General features: G+C 48.7%; 1 protein-coding gene across 2 annotated transcripts in view; it reads right to left on the bottom strand.

Moving 5' to 3' along the window:
• Window positions 1-331: 331 nt before the first annotated feature.
• The window catches only part of ltbp4 (latent transforming growth factor beta binding protein 4), a 55,718-nt gene continuing 40,622 nt past the window's right edge, over window positions 332-15,427 (bottom strand). For both annotated transcript variants that reach the window (XM_078247183.1, XM_078247182.1), the window contains 9 exons: window positions 12,732-12,803; window positions 10,845-10,973; window positions 10,470-10,610; window positions 7,231-7,383; window positions 5,522-5,620; window positions 4,799-4,928; window positions 2,990-3,222; window positions 1,512-1,664; window positions 332-725 (listed from right to left, as the gene is read on the bottom strand). In XM_078247183.1, the coding sequence (XP_078103309.1) occupies window positions 583-725; window positions 1,512-1,664; window positions 2,990-3,222; window positions 4,799-4,928; window positions 5,522-5,620; window positions 7,231-7,383; window positions 10,470-10,610; window positions 10,845-10,973; window positions 12,732-12,803 (1,253 nt within the window). In that variant the 3' untranslated portion in view covers window positions 332-582. The remainder of the gene's footprint in view (window positions 726-1,511; window positions 1,665-2,989; window positions 3,223-4,798; window positions 4,929-5,521; window positions 5,621-7,230; window positions 7,384-10,469; window positions 10,611-10,844; window positions 10,974-12,731; window positions 12,804-15,427) is intronic.

Below are 15,427 nucleotides of genomic sequence, written 5' to 3'. Positions count from 1 at the left end.
TAAAAATGTACTAGCCGTGTTGGTTGGTGATTAAAAAAGTTATTTACAGTCCTGGTAGTAACCACTTTAGCAGGAGTTTAAAGTCTGTATTTAACAGAGCTGGGTATTGCTAGCCGATACATTTAGGGTGTTTATTAGCCAAGTGGCTAACAGCCAGAATTGGAAATAAATAATTCATTTCTGATGATTTTGAGCTGGTTAATCGTGTGTGCAGTCACTTCATTACACTCTCAATTGAGCCTGGGCCCAATCTGAAGTGTTTCCAAAGAAAACAAAGAAATTATGTCCTTTAAAAACCCCAAATCTGCAATGTTTTTGAGACACCACGCCCCCCCCCCCCCCCCTAAAAAAAAATTACGACACGTCACGTTAATTACCGACACATAAACACAGAAATGGAGTCGTGATTGCGAGGACATGGAGAAGTTGCAGAAGCTAAAACGGGGTGTTAAGTTGGTCTTCAATCGAGAGAGACCCGCTATAGTAAAGCTCAAACCGGTTTAGTCTAATCTAGTCTGGCCCAGTCTGCCGTTCCTGCATCCCAAGACCAGTTTGTACTGGTCTGATGGAGCCCAGTCCGGTCTACGCAGCCACACAGTGGTTGGGTCTGCGGGACATGACGTATCCTCTCCGGCAGACGCAGCGGAACGAGCCTTCCGTGTTCACGCAGCGGGCGTTCACACACGGGAAGCCCACGCCGACGCTGTCCTCACACTCGTTTATATCTGCAAACACACACACGCGCACATACACACACACACACACACACACACACATACACAGACACAGAGACACACACACACAGAAGCGACAAGATAGACAGAGAGACACACACACACACACACACACACGCACACACACACACACACATACCCACACACGTGCACACACACACACACACACACACAGCACACACATAGACAGCTGACAGAGATACACACACACACGCACACACATACACAGACACACACACACACAAGCGCAAAGACAGACAGACACACACACACACACACACGTGCACACACACACACACACACAAGCGCACAGATAGACAGAGAGATACACACACACACGCACACACATACACAGAGACACACACACACACACACACACACACACACAAGCGCACAGATAGACAGAGAGATACACACACACACACACACACCCACACACGTGCACACACACACACACACACAAGCGCAAAGATAGACAGAGAGACACACACACACACACACACAAGTGCAAAGATAGACAGACAGACAGACACACACACACACACACACACACACACACACAAGCGCAAAGATAGACAGACAGACACACACACACACAAACGCACAGACAGACAGACAGACACACACACACAGATACACATACACACACACACACAAACGCACACGCATACACAGAGACACACACACACACACACACACAGACACACACACACTTTCAATAATGTCATTTTGAATAGATATCTGCGAGGAGTCAGAGCAGTGGTCTTCTCTCCGTACCTATACACGTCATGGAGGTCATGTCCAGTTCGTATCCTTGGTAACAGTCACAGGTGTAGCCCTCGGCAACGCGAATACACCTGCCGTTCTCACAGCCGTGCAGAATCCCACAATCCTCTGCTGTGCCCAGGCCGGCGTAGGACTCGTAACGCCCTGAAAGACGAGAGAAGAGAGGACCACGTGTCGTGTGGGGGGGTGAATATAAACAGTGTATTTCATGTATTTTTACTCTTGCTGTCACGTTGAACCACACAAACAGTCCAGCAGGTGGCGCTGCCCAGCCACTAATCCCTGTTGTTGTTCTCATGCAGTCTGCTGCTGTAAATATGAGACTTTTTAAGACCTTTTATGAATGAAAATTAAGACCTGTATCACGACATAAAAGTACAACGAAAGGCAGAGTCACAGAAGTACTCAGTGACAGAGTAATGATGATCTGCACATATATACAGAGTATTCTATTTGGACGAGCGAAAGAATGAACTACATATATACCACAGATTTACCAAAAACATATATACTTTATTAATAATAATTTATTATTATTATTAAGGCCAACAATTTTGATTTTGAGATTTTAGACTTTTTAAGACCTCGCGGAAACCTTGTAGGGTTAGGAGAACATGCACACACACACACACAGAGACACAGACACACACACACACACACACAGAGACACACACACACAGACACACACACACACACACAGAGACACAGACACACACACACACACACACACACACACACACACACACACACACACACACACACACACACACACACACACACACACACACACACACACACACACACACACACACACACACACAGACACACAGACACACACACAGAGACACACACACACACACAGAGAGACACAGAGACACAGACACACACACACACACACACAGACACACACACAGACACACACACACACAGAGACACACACACACACACACACACACACACACACACACACACGAGACACAGACACACACACACACACACACACACACACACACACAGACACATACACACACAGACACATACACACACACACACACACACACACAGAGACACATACACACACACACACACACACACACACACACACACACACACAGAGACACATACACACACACACACACACACACACACACACACACACACACACACACACACACACACACACACACACACACACACACACACACACACACACACACACACACACACACAGAGAAACACAGACACACACACAGAGACACACACGCACACACAGACACACACACACAGACACACAGAGACACATACACACACACACACACACACACACACACACACACACACACAGAGACACACACACACACACACACACACAGAGACACAGACACACACACACACAGAGACACACACACACACAGACATGATGTAGTTGAAATAATAATAATATTTAGATGAATGACGTTCCCACTCACTCTCATAGACCCTGCGCGGGGCCCCCCCCCCTCCCCTCTCAGTGAAAGGCGGGCCCGGCCTCCACGGCTCCTCAGTGTCCTCTGGGTCCGGCTGCAGCTCCACCGGGTAGGGCGCCAGGCTGAGAGGGGGTGCGTCGGGCCAGGCCGGAGGGGGAGGCCGCGCCCCGAACCCCCTCTCGGCCCGCGGGTCGGCATCGGGGGGGCCAAAGTCTCCTTCAGGGTAGTAACCGGTGCTGGGGACACACAGACACACACACTGCTGTCAACATCAATACAGAGAGGCTTGTTCACGTTGTTAAAGCCTGAACATTTGTTTCTTTGTTACGGAGAAAACCAATCTGAGTAGCAGTCAGAATGGCTGTCGAGGAGGAGGTATTCATCTTCCTGAAAACACAACCAAGTGTACCTGAGAGAGTCACTAACAAACTTAGGTCGATCTGAGCGCACGGCGTGAAGCGCCTGGTGCAGGTGTGTTCAGGGTGTGTCCAAATCCACTTTTGCTAGTTTGACGGCGGTAAAAAAGGGTCCGTGTGCCGGGGTCATGGTTCTAAAGGGTTGACCTTAGTGTCTTCATTAATCAGAGGTGTGTTTTGGGCGTAACATGCAATCAACCAATCAGAGATCATCTCCCATTCCCTTTAAAAGCCAGGCGCGTTTGGACCTTGGAGCATTGCTGTTATGATGGAGGATTTGCACCGTAATATTTGTATTTGTAATCTTCTGCATGTGTGTGTGCTGCTGTGTGTGCCTGTGTGTGTGTGTGTGTGTGTGTGTGTGTGTGTGTGTGCTGCTGTGCGTCCCTGTATGTGTAACAAGCATAGTGCGCACGCGCTGTGCACGAGCCTAGGAGCATTTTACTAATGCTCTGTTAAAATAACAATGAAATGCTGCGTTATTGACTTTAGACCAGGTTTTTGTTGGTCAATGGTGCCATCACTTCCCACTGCCTCAAGATAGCAATACGCCCAGAATGCACCTGAACACACCTCCCTGTAAGACCAGCACGCCCAGAATGCACCTGAACACACCTCCCTGTAAGACCAGCACGCCCAGAATGCACCTGCTCCTTGAAAGACCAGCACGGAAAGACCCTCACCTCCTGTAAGACCAGCACGCCCAGAATGCACCTGAACACACCTCCCTGTAAGACCAGCACGCCCAGAATGCACCTGAACACACCTCCCTGTAAGACCAGCACGCCCAGAATGCACCTGAACACACCTCCCTGTAAGTCCAGCACGCCCATGGGGCCACAGATGGGCGCAGGTGCATTTGCTATTTAAACGACGCGGGCCGCTGGACGGGAAACTGACAACTGCGTCGGTCTTAAACTAACAAAGACAGTTGAGTCGGGCTTTGCGCTGCGCCGGGTGCTAGAGACGACTCTAGTCTTCCTGTTTGCTGATGTCAATAAATCCCCGAAACTAAATAAAAACAATGAAATACAAAAAACATCATCGAATCATAAAAAGAAGATGAAATAAAGTTTAAAATACATTAAATGGGCAAAGAGGGGATGATATAACCGACAACAGATTGAATATTCATAAACGCTCTCCTATGAAAGAGAGTTTTAAGAATGGGATTTGTATAAAATGATCGGCAGGTTAAATAGTTAAATATGGCTGCACAACATATTGTTTTTTTTACACACACATGGCGAAAGACACTCAGAGATGTATCATTATGTTGATATTCAACAACGTTATCACGTGTTTTCCTTATATTGTGCAGCCCTAATGTTGAACATCATATAGACCCACGCAGCCTGTAATGTTTGTATTATGATTATGATTCACGTGTGGCCACCTGTACTCCTGCCTGCCGTAGGATCCGTCCGGTGTCCTCCCTCTGAAGGCCGTCCTGCTGCCGGCCCCTGCAGAGTAGTCCTCGTAGTCAGGGAAGGAGTCGGTACTGTAGGGGGGGAGGTACGGAGGACCTGAGGAGACAGGAGAGGAGTAAGGAGAGGGAGACAGGAGACAGGAGAGGAGACAGGTGACAGGAGAGGAGACAGGAGAGGAGACAGGAGATAGGAGAGAAGAGACAGGAGAGGAGTAAGGAGGGGAGACAAGAGACAGGAGAGGAGACAGGAGAGGAGAAAGGAGAGGAGACGGGAGACAGGAGAAGAGACCGGAGAGGAGACAGGAGAGGAGACAGGTGACAGGAGAGGAGTAAGGAGAGGAGAGGAGACAGGACAGGAGACAGGAGACAGGAGAGGAGTAAGGAGAGGAGAGGAGACAGGACAGGAGACAGGAGAGGAGACAGGACAGGAGACAGGAGACAGGAGAGGAGACAGGACAGGAGACAGGAGACAGGAGAGGAGTTCAAAACATATATTAAGGGAAAAAGCTGAGATAAAAAAGTAATTCCTAAATAAATAAACTCAAAACCACAAACTTTGATGGGATTTATAAATAAATGAGGGAATAAAAAAGAAAAACAGTCATAAAGAATAATAATAATAATAATAATAATAATAATAATAATAATAATAAGTATATATAATTGGAGGTTTAATATTTCAGGACTCACCCGCTCCCCCGCGGACTCGTCCTGGTCTCACTCCGGTTTCTCCTCCTCCGGAGAGGGAGGACGCAGGGAGGAAGGAGCTGCACAGAGAGGCGTAGCCCTCTGCAGACACACACACACACACACACACACACACACACACACACACACACACACACACAGAATATTACCCATCTGAATACATAACACATACACAATAACCTACACATTACCCTTTAATACTCTTTAAAACCTTTTACGACGGGGAACTGAAGCTGTCATCTCTGCTTTCTTCAAAGCCACCAGACTCCTTTGACAAAAACAGACATTTTATCTCGCCGAACACGGGAGTTGCTGCTCTACAGCTGCCTCCATCGCTTAGTTAGTTAATGTTATTGTGTCACTTTGGTGTTCTGACGGGTAACTTCAGATTCACCAAAGTGACCCAAAAACACAAACTAACTAAGCGATGGAGGCAGCTGTAGAGCAGTAACTCCCGTTTTCTGCGAGGTAAAATTACTGATTTTGTCAAAGGAGTCTGGTGGCTAGTAAAAGGCACAATATTTCCCTCTGAGATGTAGCGGAGGAGAAGCAAAGTTGCATAAAATGAAAATACTAAATCCATGTGTTACATTATTTGGTCTTAATGAGAGAAAATGAATTCCCTTCAGCTTGTTGTTGTCAAATTCCAGAAATAAATAATATTTCTCCCTTACATCGGTGTCTTTGTCGGGTTAATGTCTTTTTTAAGGACACCGTTGAACAAACACATACTGTAGAGAGTTTTAAATTGGGGGAATCTCTCTGCAACACCAGTGAAATATTATACTCACATATATATTATTTTAAATCCTATATAGCTACTTGGACAAAACAAGCTGTATTTGTAATTTGATCCTCTTTAAAAGAGGGAGGGTCTGGGATCACTTCATGCATCTTAAAGGGGAACTATGCAGTTTTTTTTAGTTTAATTGACCTTAACTGAACAGCTTTGGAGTCATTGGAATGATTATATGACTTTTTTTCGGGTTGAATGGTGGTTGTCGGGGAGCTCTATAGAGAAACCTGTAGGGGGGGGGCAGAGAGACCTGTAGGGGGAGCTCTACAGAGAAACCTGTAGGGGGAGCTCTACAGAGAGACCTGTAGGGGGGCTCTATAGAGAAACCTGTAGGGGAGCTCTATAGAGAGACCTGTAGGGGGAGCTCTACAGAGAGACCTGTAGGGGGGCTCTATAGAGAGACCTGTAGGGGGGGCTCTACAGAGAGACCTGTAGGGGGGACCTGTAGGGGGGGCTCTATAGAGAAACCTGTAGGGGGGCTCTATAGAGAGACCTGTAGGGGGAGCTCTACAGAGAGACCTGTAGGGGGGCTCTATAGAGAAACCTGTAGGGGGGAGCTCTACAGAGAAACCTGTAGGGGGGGGGGCTCTACAGAGAGACCTGTAGGGGGGGGGCTCTACAGAGAAACCTGTAGGGGGAGCTCTACAGAGAGACCTGTAGGGGGAGCTCTACAGAGAGACCTGTAGGGGGGGCTCTACAGAGAATGATTGTTTGATTGCTAACGTTAGCTCAAAACGCCGTTAGCATCTGGTAGGCTACTTGTCGCAAAGTGACGCATGCGCGACTCGCATCTGCATTTGACTCACATCGGGTAGTGACAGCGCCTCTTTGAGCCGCCTGAATCAGTGTCTGACACACGTTGTTGGTGTTGTTGTTGGTGCAGTGAGGTGTTTACCGGAGTCGGTGGGGGGGCAGAGGGCACACTCCATCCCCCAGCCCTCTCCGTACAGACAGCAGCAGTCCGTGTAGGTGACCTGAGCTCCGAGCAGAGGACTCTGACACACCAGGTCTGCGGTGACTTGCTGCCAGCACACAGACAGGTTCTCATCTGGAAGGACAGACAGGAACACAGCTGGGTTACTTTTTCAACTCTCTACGGGGGATTTATGTGCTGGATAGTCTATATCCACGACGTTCCACTTCCAGGATTGCTCAGGTGCCGACAGAAATTCCTCAGGATCTTTTTGTCCGGATGTCCGTCCCCTTCCTCTGTCTCTGTGTTGGCGTTCTAACCTCCGGTGGATTCATGAGGACTATGGTTAACTGCTCCTCAGATCTCTGCAGGGTAAATCCAGACAGCTAGCTAGACTATCTGTCCAATCTGAGTTTTCTGTTGCACGACTAAAACTACTTGATCGTACACGTTCCACCAAAACTAATTCCTTCCCGAGACTATTTAGCAGAGGCACCGTGGCTCTGTCTGGCGCTTAGCCCCGCCCAAGACGATTGTGATTGGTTTAAAGAAATGCCAATAAACCAGAGCACGTTTTTCTTGCATCCAGGAATGCTGTGTGGACTAGCTAGACCCTCCTCCGCAGCGCTGTGGAGGAAGGTCTGGCTTCTGGTGTTTTTTAGACAAAACACAGTAATAGGACTGGGTTTGTCTGGTTTTCTAAACTCTATAGTCCCTTTCCTAGAACATAACGTTCCTAGAAGCCTTTTTTTCTCGTGTTCCGACTGGACCAATTTGGGGATTATGAAGTTCCTCTGACAGCAGTTGCTGTAACTCTTTCAGCTCCTACTTCAGGGCAGGGTCTTTTCCCTTTTTCACATAGTGGTGGTTAGTTGGCTGTGTTATAATAACAAAAGGTCAGTTCCTTACAGGGCCGACCCTAGACTTTTGGGGGCCCTAAGCAGGATTTGGTTTGGGAACTCTCCACATTGCAACATGTTGCCGCTGCACCTGGCACTTAACGAACTTTAAGCACTCATAATGTACAAAGACGCATTTAAAGACTAATGTGAGACCCATTAGCAGCAACACTATGTTTAAATAGACCAGCTCTGTTATGAGCTCTATTGTGGGACATTTTAAGCGCTCTTGGGGGCCCTCTGGTAGCCACGGGGCCCTAATCAGCCGCTTAGTTTGCTTATGGGTCGGGCCGGCTCTGGTTCCTTATGGCCACTTGGCCAGTGCGAATGCAAATGGGAAAAACCAGTTTTGGGGGAGAGTAGTTAGTAGAACTGTTTAGAAGTGGACTGTTCCTATAGCTACGTTCCTGTAACTACTTGGTCGGAAAGAGGCTTATGATGACTAAGGACATGTTTTGCTGACTTTTTTAGAGCTTTATTTCAACCAAACTGTAAGTGGGAAGACTATGATACATGCAATAATACAGTCAAAGATGATGAAGATACAGTTTCCAAAGTTGATCTCCTGTCTGTATAAAGAAGACCTAAGGAATCCATTGGTACCAACTATGTCATGCTAGCTTGAAGGGGAAGGGACAATAAATACGGAGAAAGAGGAAAGGGGGGATGGGTTGTCTTTATTAATCCCCAAAATAGAGACATTCACGCTGTTGCAGCAGCAAGTGATGGGGGAAACATAGCCTGGCTCCGCCCTCCTACGTACTTCCCGCTCAATTTTCATTTCCTTCAGTACTCCGTCTGGGTTTGCGGCATATTCTTTGGTTTTCTCTGGTCAAATATTTGGCGGTCCAATCAGTGAACAGAGGGAGTGGCTGAGAACGATGACGTTGAGGTCGTGCACTAGAAAGATGCGAGCGAAAGCCATTCGGTCCGTTGTGGCAACGCTGCTGAAAATCCAGAAGTTAAAGCCCGAGCAAGAACAATCCTTGCTGAGTTGTGTTGGTGGCCGTGATGTTGTGGCCCTCCTCCCCACGGGGTTCAGGAACAGTTTGACTTTCCAGCTCGCTCCGTTAGTGGTGAAGGAGTTTGCTAAGGCTAACGCTAGCGATGCTAATGCTAAATACAAGCAGCTGTAGCATAGATGTTGTCGGTCTCCCCTCTTGTTGCACATGTGCATGACATATGTCACGACCAAACGTTAGCGATTGGTTATGGCAGATCCAGAGTGGGTCTGGGCAGATCCAATAGTTTTAAACTTCAACAGAGTACCAGCCTTCAGGGAAGTTAACACTTGTCAATGGAGAGAGGCCAGACTCTCTGTCTGGACCAATGAAATGGACCAGAGTCTGGTAGGACCAGGCTAGAGTACCAGGGTCTGGTAGGACCAGGCTAATGGACCAGAGTCTGGTAGGACCAGGCTAATGTACCAGAGTCTGGTAGGACCAGGCTAATGGACCAGAGTCTGGTAGGACCAGGCTAGTGGACCAGAGTCTGGTAGGACCAGGCTAATGGACCAGAGTCTGGTAGGACCAGGCTAGTGAACCAGAGTCTGGTAGGACCAGGCTAATGTACCAGAGACTGGTAGGACCAGGCTAATGTACCACAGTCTGGTAGGACCAGGCTAATGTACCAGAGACTGGTAGGACCAGGCTAGAGTACCAGAGTCTGGTAGGACCAGGCTAATGGACCAGAGTCTGGTAGGACCAGGCTAATGTACCAGGGTCTGGTAGGACCAGGCTAGTGGACCAGAGTCTGGTAGGACCAGGCTAATGGACCAGAGTCTGGTATGACCAGGCTAATGGACCAGAGTCTGGTAGGACCAGGCTAATGGACCAGAGTCTGGTAGGACCAGGCTAGAGTACCAGAGTCTGGTAGGACCAGGCTAGTGGACCAGGGTCTGGTAGGACCAGGCTAATGTACCAGAGTCTGGTAGGACCAGGCTAATGGACCAGAGTCTGGTTGGACCAGGCTAATGGACCAGAGTCTGGTATGACCAGGCTAATGTACCAGGGTCTGGTAGGACCAGGCTAGTGGACCAGAGTCTGGTAGGACCAGGCTAATGGACCAGAGTCTGGTAGGACCAGGCTAATGGACCAGAGTCTGGTAGGACCAGGCTAATGGACCAGAGTCTGGTAGGACCAGGCTAATGGACCAGAGTCTGGTAGGACCAGGCTAATGGACCAGAGTCTGGTATGACCAGGCTAGGGGAAACAGTGCATGACACTCTAAAGATAAAACAAACAATAAATACACATAAGTAAAGAGAATAAAGAGTCAAATGTGTTTCCAGTATTGCACGGACAGAGGATGACGATCACTTACCCACAGTGAGGTGGGACGAGTTGACACAGTTGCGTTGCGTGTCGTCCAGCACCAGAGGAGACAGACAGTGGCAGTAGTAGGAACCCACCGTGTTCACACACTGTCCTCCCACACAACTCTCCTCCTCACACTCATTATGGTCTTAGACAGACAGACAGGGAGACAGACAGACAGGGAGGGAGAGAGACAGACAAGGAGGGAGGGAGGGAGGGAGACGGACAGGCAGACACACAGACAGACAGACATGAGGACAGAGGTGAATGTGTGTGTGTCTCTGTGTCCGTCTGTGTGTGTCTCTGTGTCCGTCTGTGTGTGTGTGTGTGTGTGTGTGTGTGTGTGTGTGTGTGTGTGTGTGTGTGTGTGTGTTGTGCGTACCGACACACTCCAGCATTGTGCTGTCGTAGATGTATCCGTTGGGGCAGTAGCATTCGTATCCGGGGATGTTGTTGACACACGTTCCAAACTTACACACCGCTGGATGGAAACGCTTACACTCGTCCACATCTGGCAGAGAACAACAGATCTTTATTAATACAACTTATATTTTAAAAGGTGAAGCAAACAGTTTCCCTGATTATTAAAATCAACGTTGGTATTAAGGCCCCGAGATCGGCATCGTTTTATCGTCGCAAAACACACTTCATTTAAAGTCGACAGACACTAAATAAAAAAGATTTAAAATAAAAAGCAGTTGTTGGTTCGTCTGTCCACTTTTCCAACAATCATCCCTCTGGTTTTGGTTGAAAATAACCCTTAATTCACCCATTTACATGTGGGAATAGGCTGGCTCTATTCACGCTAAAAGTAGTGATTATTTAAAGTGCCCATATTATGAAAAAAATCTCTTTTTCTGGGATTTGGGGAGTTATTTTGTGTCTCTGGTGCTTCCACATGCATACACACTTTGAAAAAACAACCCTCCATGCTGTTCTGAGTGAGATACGGTTTCTGAATGTGTCCTGTCTTCAGTCTCCGGGTGAGCTGGTCAACATCTGCACGGCTTTCTACGTCACTAGCCGAGACGAGGGGGCTAGGGGGCTAACCGTTAGCATGCTAGCTCGTTCTCAATGGCAAAACACTGCTACACACTACACTAGTTCACCCTAATCTCCAAAAGAACTACTTCCATGTCCCTGTTCTGCAGGTATTCCACAGAGTTGGAAGTGCGTCCCTCGTTTAGAGGAAGTCTCCCAGCTAATCCTGCCTTGTACTGACTAAAGTACTAGCTAGCTAGCTCATGTAATCCTTACCTAGCTACTGAGCGTGTAGTCCTTACCTAGCTACTGAGCGTGTAGTCCTTACCTAGCTACTGAGCGTGTAGTCCTTACCTAGCTACTGAGCACGTAGTCCTTACCTAGCTACTGAGCATGTAGTCCTTATCTAGCTACTGAGCGTGTAGTCCTTACCCAGCTACTGAGCATGTAGTCCTTACCTAGCTACTGAGCATGTAGTTCTTACCTAGCTACTGAGCATGTGCGACTGCCAACAAAGATGTTACAGCAGTGAGAGGTCTCACTCTGTAGCTAAAACAGAGAGCTGAACACAGGGTGAAAAGAGGAGCTGCAGCAATGAGCAGTACAACAACAATATGGTGTTTTTTTTTAATTAAACCATGTAAACCAATTCTGATACAATCTCTAAATACAATAATGAACCTGAAAATGAGCATCATATGAGGTCTTTAAATGGAGTCTGGTACATAGCATGTGAAGTTATAGTCCAGGTTGGAAAATACCAAAGTTACCCTTTAACTTCTTTCAGTTTGACCTCCAAACAATATATATATATATATATATATATATATATATATATATATATATATATATATATATAAAAAACATATATATATATATATAAAAACCTTTATTCATCCAGGTCAGTCAATTGAAAACAACTTCTCATTTGCAACTTGTCACATCCACACAGTTCCACATTCATACCTGGAAGCTGCCCAGAACGACCACAGTCTGAGCTGCCGGCCACTGAGCAGCTCCACTGGAGCGCTTGGAGGTTAAGTGCCTTGCTCAAGGGCACCTCAGTGGTGGTAATGAGGGAGGGACAAGCGCTGCTCTTTTCACTCTCCCCCACCCAGATTTTATCCCGTCGGTCTGGGGGACCTCCCGGTCACGAGCTCGCTTCTCTAACCTTTAGGCCACCCCTGCCTCTAGCCAGTGGTAGAAGAACAACTCAGATCTTTTACTTAAGGACAGTATTTGAGTAAATGTACTTAGTTACTCCCCCGCACAGTAAATATATATGTACCGGTGTAGCTGAAGGCTCCAGGTCCAGTAGTAACGTATCCTCTCCCACTGGGACACAGAGACGAAAACTCGGCTGCACAGAAACACAGAGACACTTTAATCACACGACAGATTAACAAACCTGATTCTGTTGATCACACCTGTTTGTACAACATATCTCTGAGATCATTTACCAGTCCTTCCAGAAAAATGTGTTGTACCAGAGTCTGGTAGGACCAGGCTAATGTACCAGAGTCTGGTAGGACCAGGCTAATGTACCAGAGTCTGGTAGGACCAGGCTGGTGTACCAGAGGCTGGTAGGACCAGGCTAATGGACCAGAGTCTGGTAGGACCAGGCTGGTGTACCAGAGTCTGGTAGGACCAGGCTAATGTACCAGAGGCTGGTAGGACCAGGCTGGTGTACCAGAGTCTGGTAGGACCAGGCTAATGGACCAGAGGCTGGTAGGACCAGGCTGGTGTACCAGAGTCTGGTAGGACCAGGCTAATGGACCAGAGTCTGGTAGGACCAGGCTGGTGTACCAGAGTCTGGTAGGACCAGGCTAATGTACCAGAGTCTGGTAGGACCAGGCTGATGTACCAGAGTCTGGTAGGACCAGGCTAATGTACCAGAGTCTGGTAGGACCAGGCTGGTGTACCAGAGTCTGGTAGGACCAGGCTAATGTACCAGAGTCTGGTAGGACCAGGCTAATGGACCAGAGTCTGGTAGGACCAGGCTAATGGACCAGAGTCTAGTAGGACCAGGCTAATGGACCAGAGTCTGGTAGAACCAGGCTGGTGTACCAGAGTCTGGTAGGACCAGGCTAGTGTACCAGAGACTGGTAGGACCAGGCTAATGTACCAGAGGCTGGTAGGACCAGGCTGGTGTACCAGAGTCTGGTAGGACCAGGCTAATGGACCAGAGTCTGGTAGGACCAGGCTGGTGTACCAGAGTCTGGTAGGACCAGGCTAGTGTACCAGAGTCTGGTAGGACCAGGCTAATGTACCAGAGTCTGGTAGGACCAGGCTGGTGTACCAGAGTCTGGTAGGACCAGGCTAATGGACCAGAGTCTGGTAGGACCAGGCTGGTGTACCAGAGTCTGGTAGGACCAGGCTAGTGTACCAGAGTCTGGTAGGACCAGGCTAATGTACCAGAGTCTGGTAGGACCAGGCTAGTGTACCAGAGTCTGGTAGGACCAGGCTAATGTACCAGAGTCTGGTAGGACCAGGCTAGAGGACCAGAGTCTGGTAGGACCAGGCTAATGGACCAGAGTCTGGTAGGACCAGGCTAGTGTACCAGAGTCGCTAGTGTACCAGAGTCTGGTAGGACCAGGCTAATGTACCAGAGTCTGGTAGGACCAGGCTAGTGTACCAGAGTCTGGTAGGACCAGGCTAGTGTACCAGAGTCTGGTAGGACCAGGCTAATGTACCAGAGTCTGGTAGGACCAGGCTGGTGTACCAGAGTCTGGTAGGACCAGGCTAGTGTACCAGAGTCTGGTAGGACCAGGCTAGTGTACCAGAGTCTGGTAGGACCAGGCTGATGTACCAGAGTCTGGTAGGACCAGGCTGGTGTACCAGAGTCTGGTAGGACCAGGCTAGTGTACCAGAGTCTGGTAGGACCAGGCTAGTGTACCAGAGTCTGGTAGGACCAGGCTAATGTACCAGAGTCTGGTAGGACCAGGCTAGAGGACCAGAGTCTGGTAGGACCAGGCTAATGGACCAGAGTCTGGTAGGACCAGGCTAGTGTACCAGAGTCGCTAGTGTACCAGAGTCTGGTAGGACCAGGCTAATGGACCAGAGTCTGGTAGGACCAGGCTAGTGTACCAGAGTCGCTAGTGTACCAGAGTCTGGTAGGACCAGGCTAATGTACCAGAGTCTGGTAGGACCAGGCTGGTGTACCAGAGTCTGGTAGGACCAGGCTAGTGTACCAGAGTCTGGTAGGACCAGGCTAATGTACCAGAGTCTGGTAGGACCAGGCTAGTGTACCAGAGTCTGGTAGGACCAGGCTAATGTACCAGAGTCTGGTAGGACCAGGCTAGTGGACCAGAGTCTGGTAGGACCAGGCTAATGGACCAGAGTCTGGTAGGACCAGGCTAGTGTACCAGAGTCTGGTGACCAGGCTAGTGTACCAGAGTCTGGTAGGACCAGGCTAGTGTACCAGAGTCTGGTAGGACCAGGCTAGTGTACCAGAGTCTGGTAGGACCAGGCTAATGTACCAGAGTCTGGTAGGACCAGGCTAGTGGACCAGAGTCTGGTAGGACCAGGCTAATGGACCAGAGTCTGGTAGGACCAGGCTAATGTACCAGAGTCTGGTAGGACCAGGCTGGTGTACCAGAGTCTGGTAGGACCAGGCTAGTGTACCAGAGTCTGGTAGGACCAGGCTGGTGTACCAGAGTCTGGTAGGACCAGGCTGGTGTACCAGAGTCTGGTAGGACCAGGCTGGTGTACCAGAGTCTGGTAGGACCAGGCTAGTGTATCAGAGTCTGGTAGGACCAGGCTAATGTACCAGAGTCTGGTAGGACCAGGCTAATGTACCAGAGTCTGGTAGGACCAGGCTAGTGTACCAGAGTCTGGTAGGACCAGGCTAGTGTACCAGAGTCTGGTAGGACCAGGCTGGTGTACCAGAGTCTGGTAGGACCAGGCTAGTGTACCAGAGTCTGGTAGGACCAGGCTGGTGTACCAGAGTCTGGTAGGACCAGCACACAAAAAAACAATGATTTT

Source organism: Sander vitreus, chromosome 3 (assembly GCF_031162955.1).
Source record: "Sander vitreus isolate 19-12246 chromosome 3, sanVit1, whole genome shotgun sequence".
Lineage (NCBI taxonomy): Eukaryota > Metazoa > Chordata > Actinopteri > Perciformes > Percidae > Sander > Sander vitreus.
Note: the sequence above shows the minus strand (reverse complement) of the source record. Positions and strands in the feature narration are given on the sequence as shown.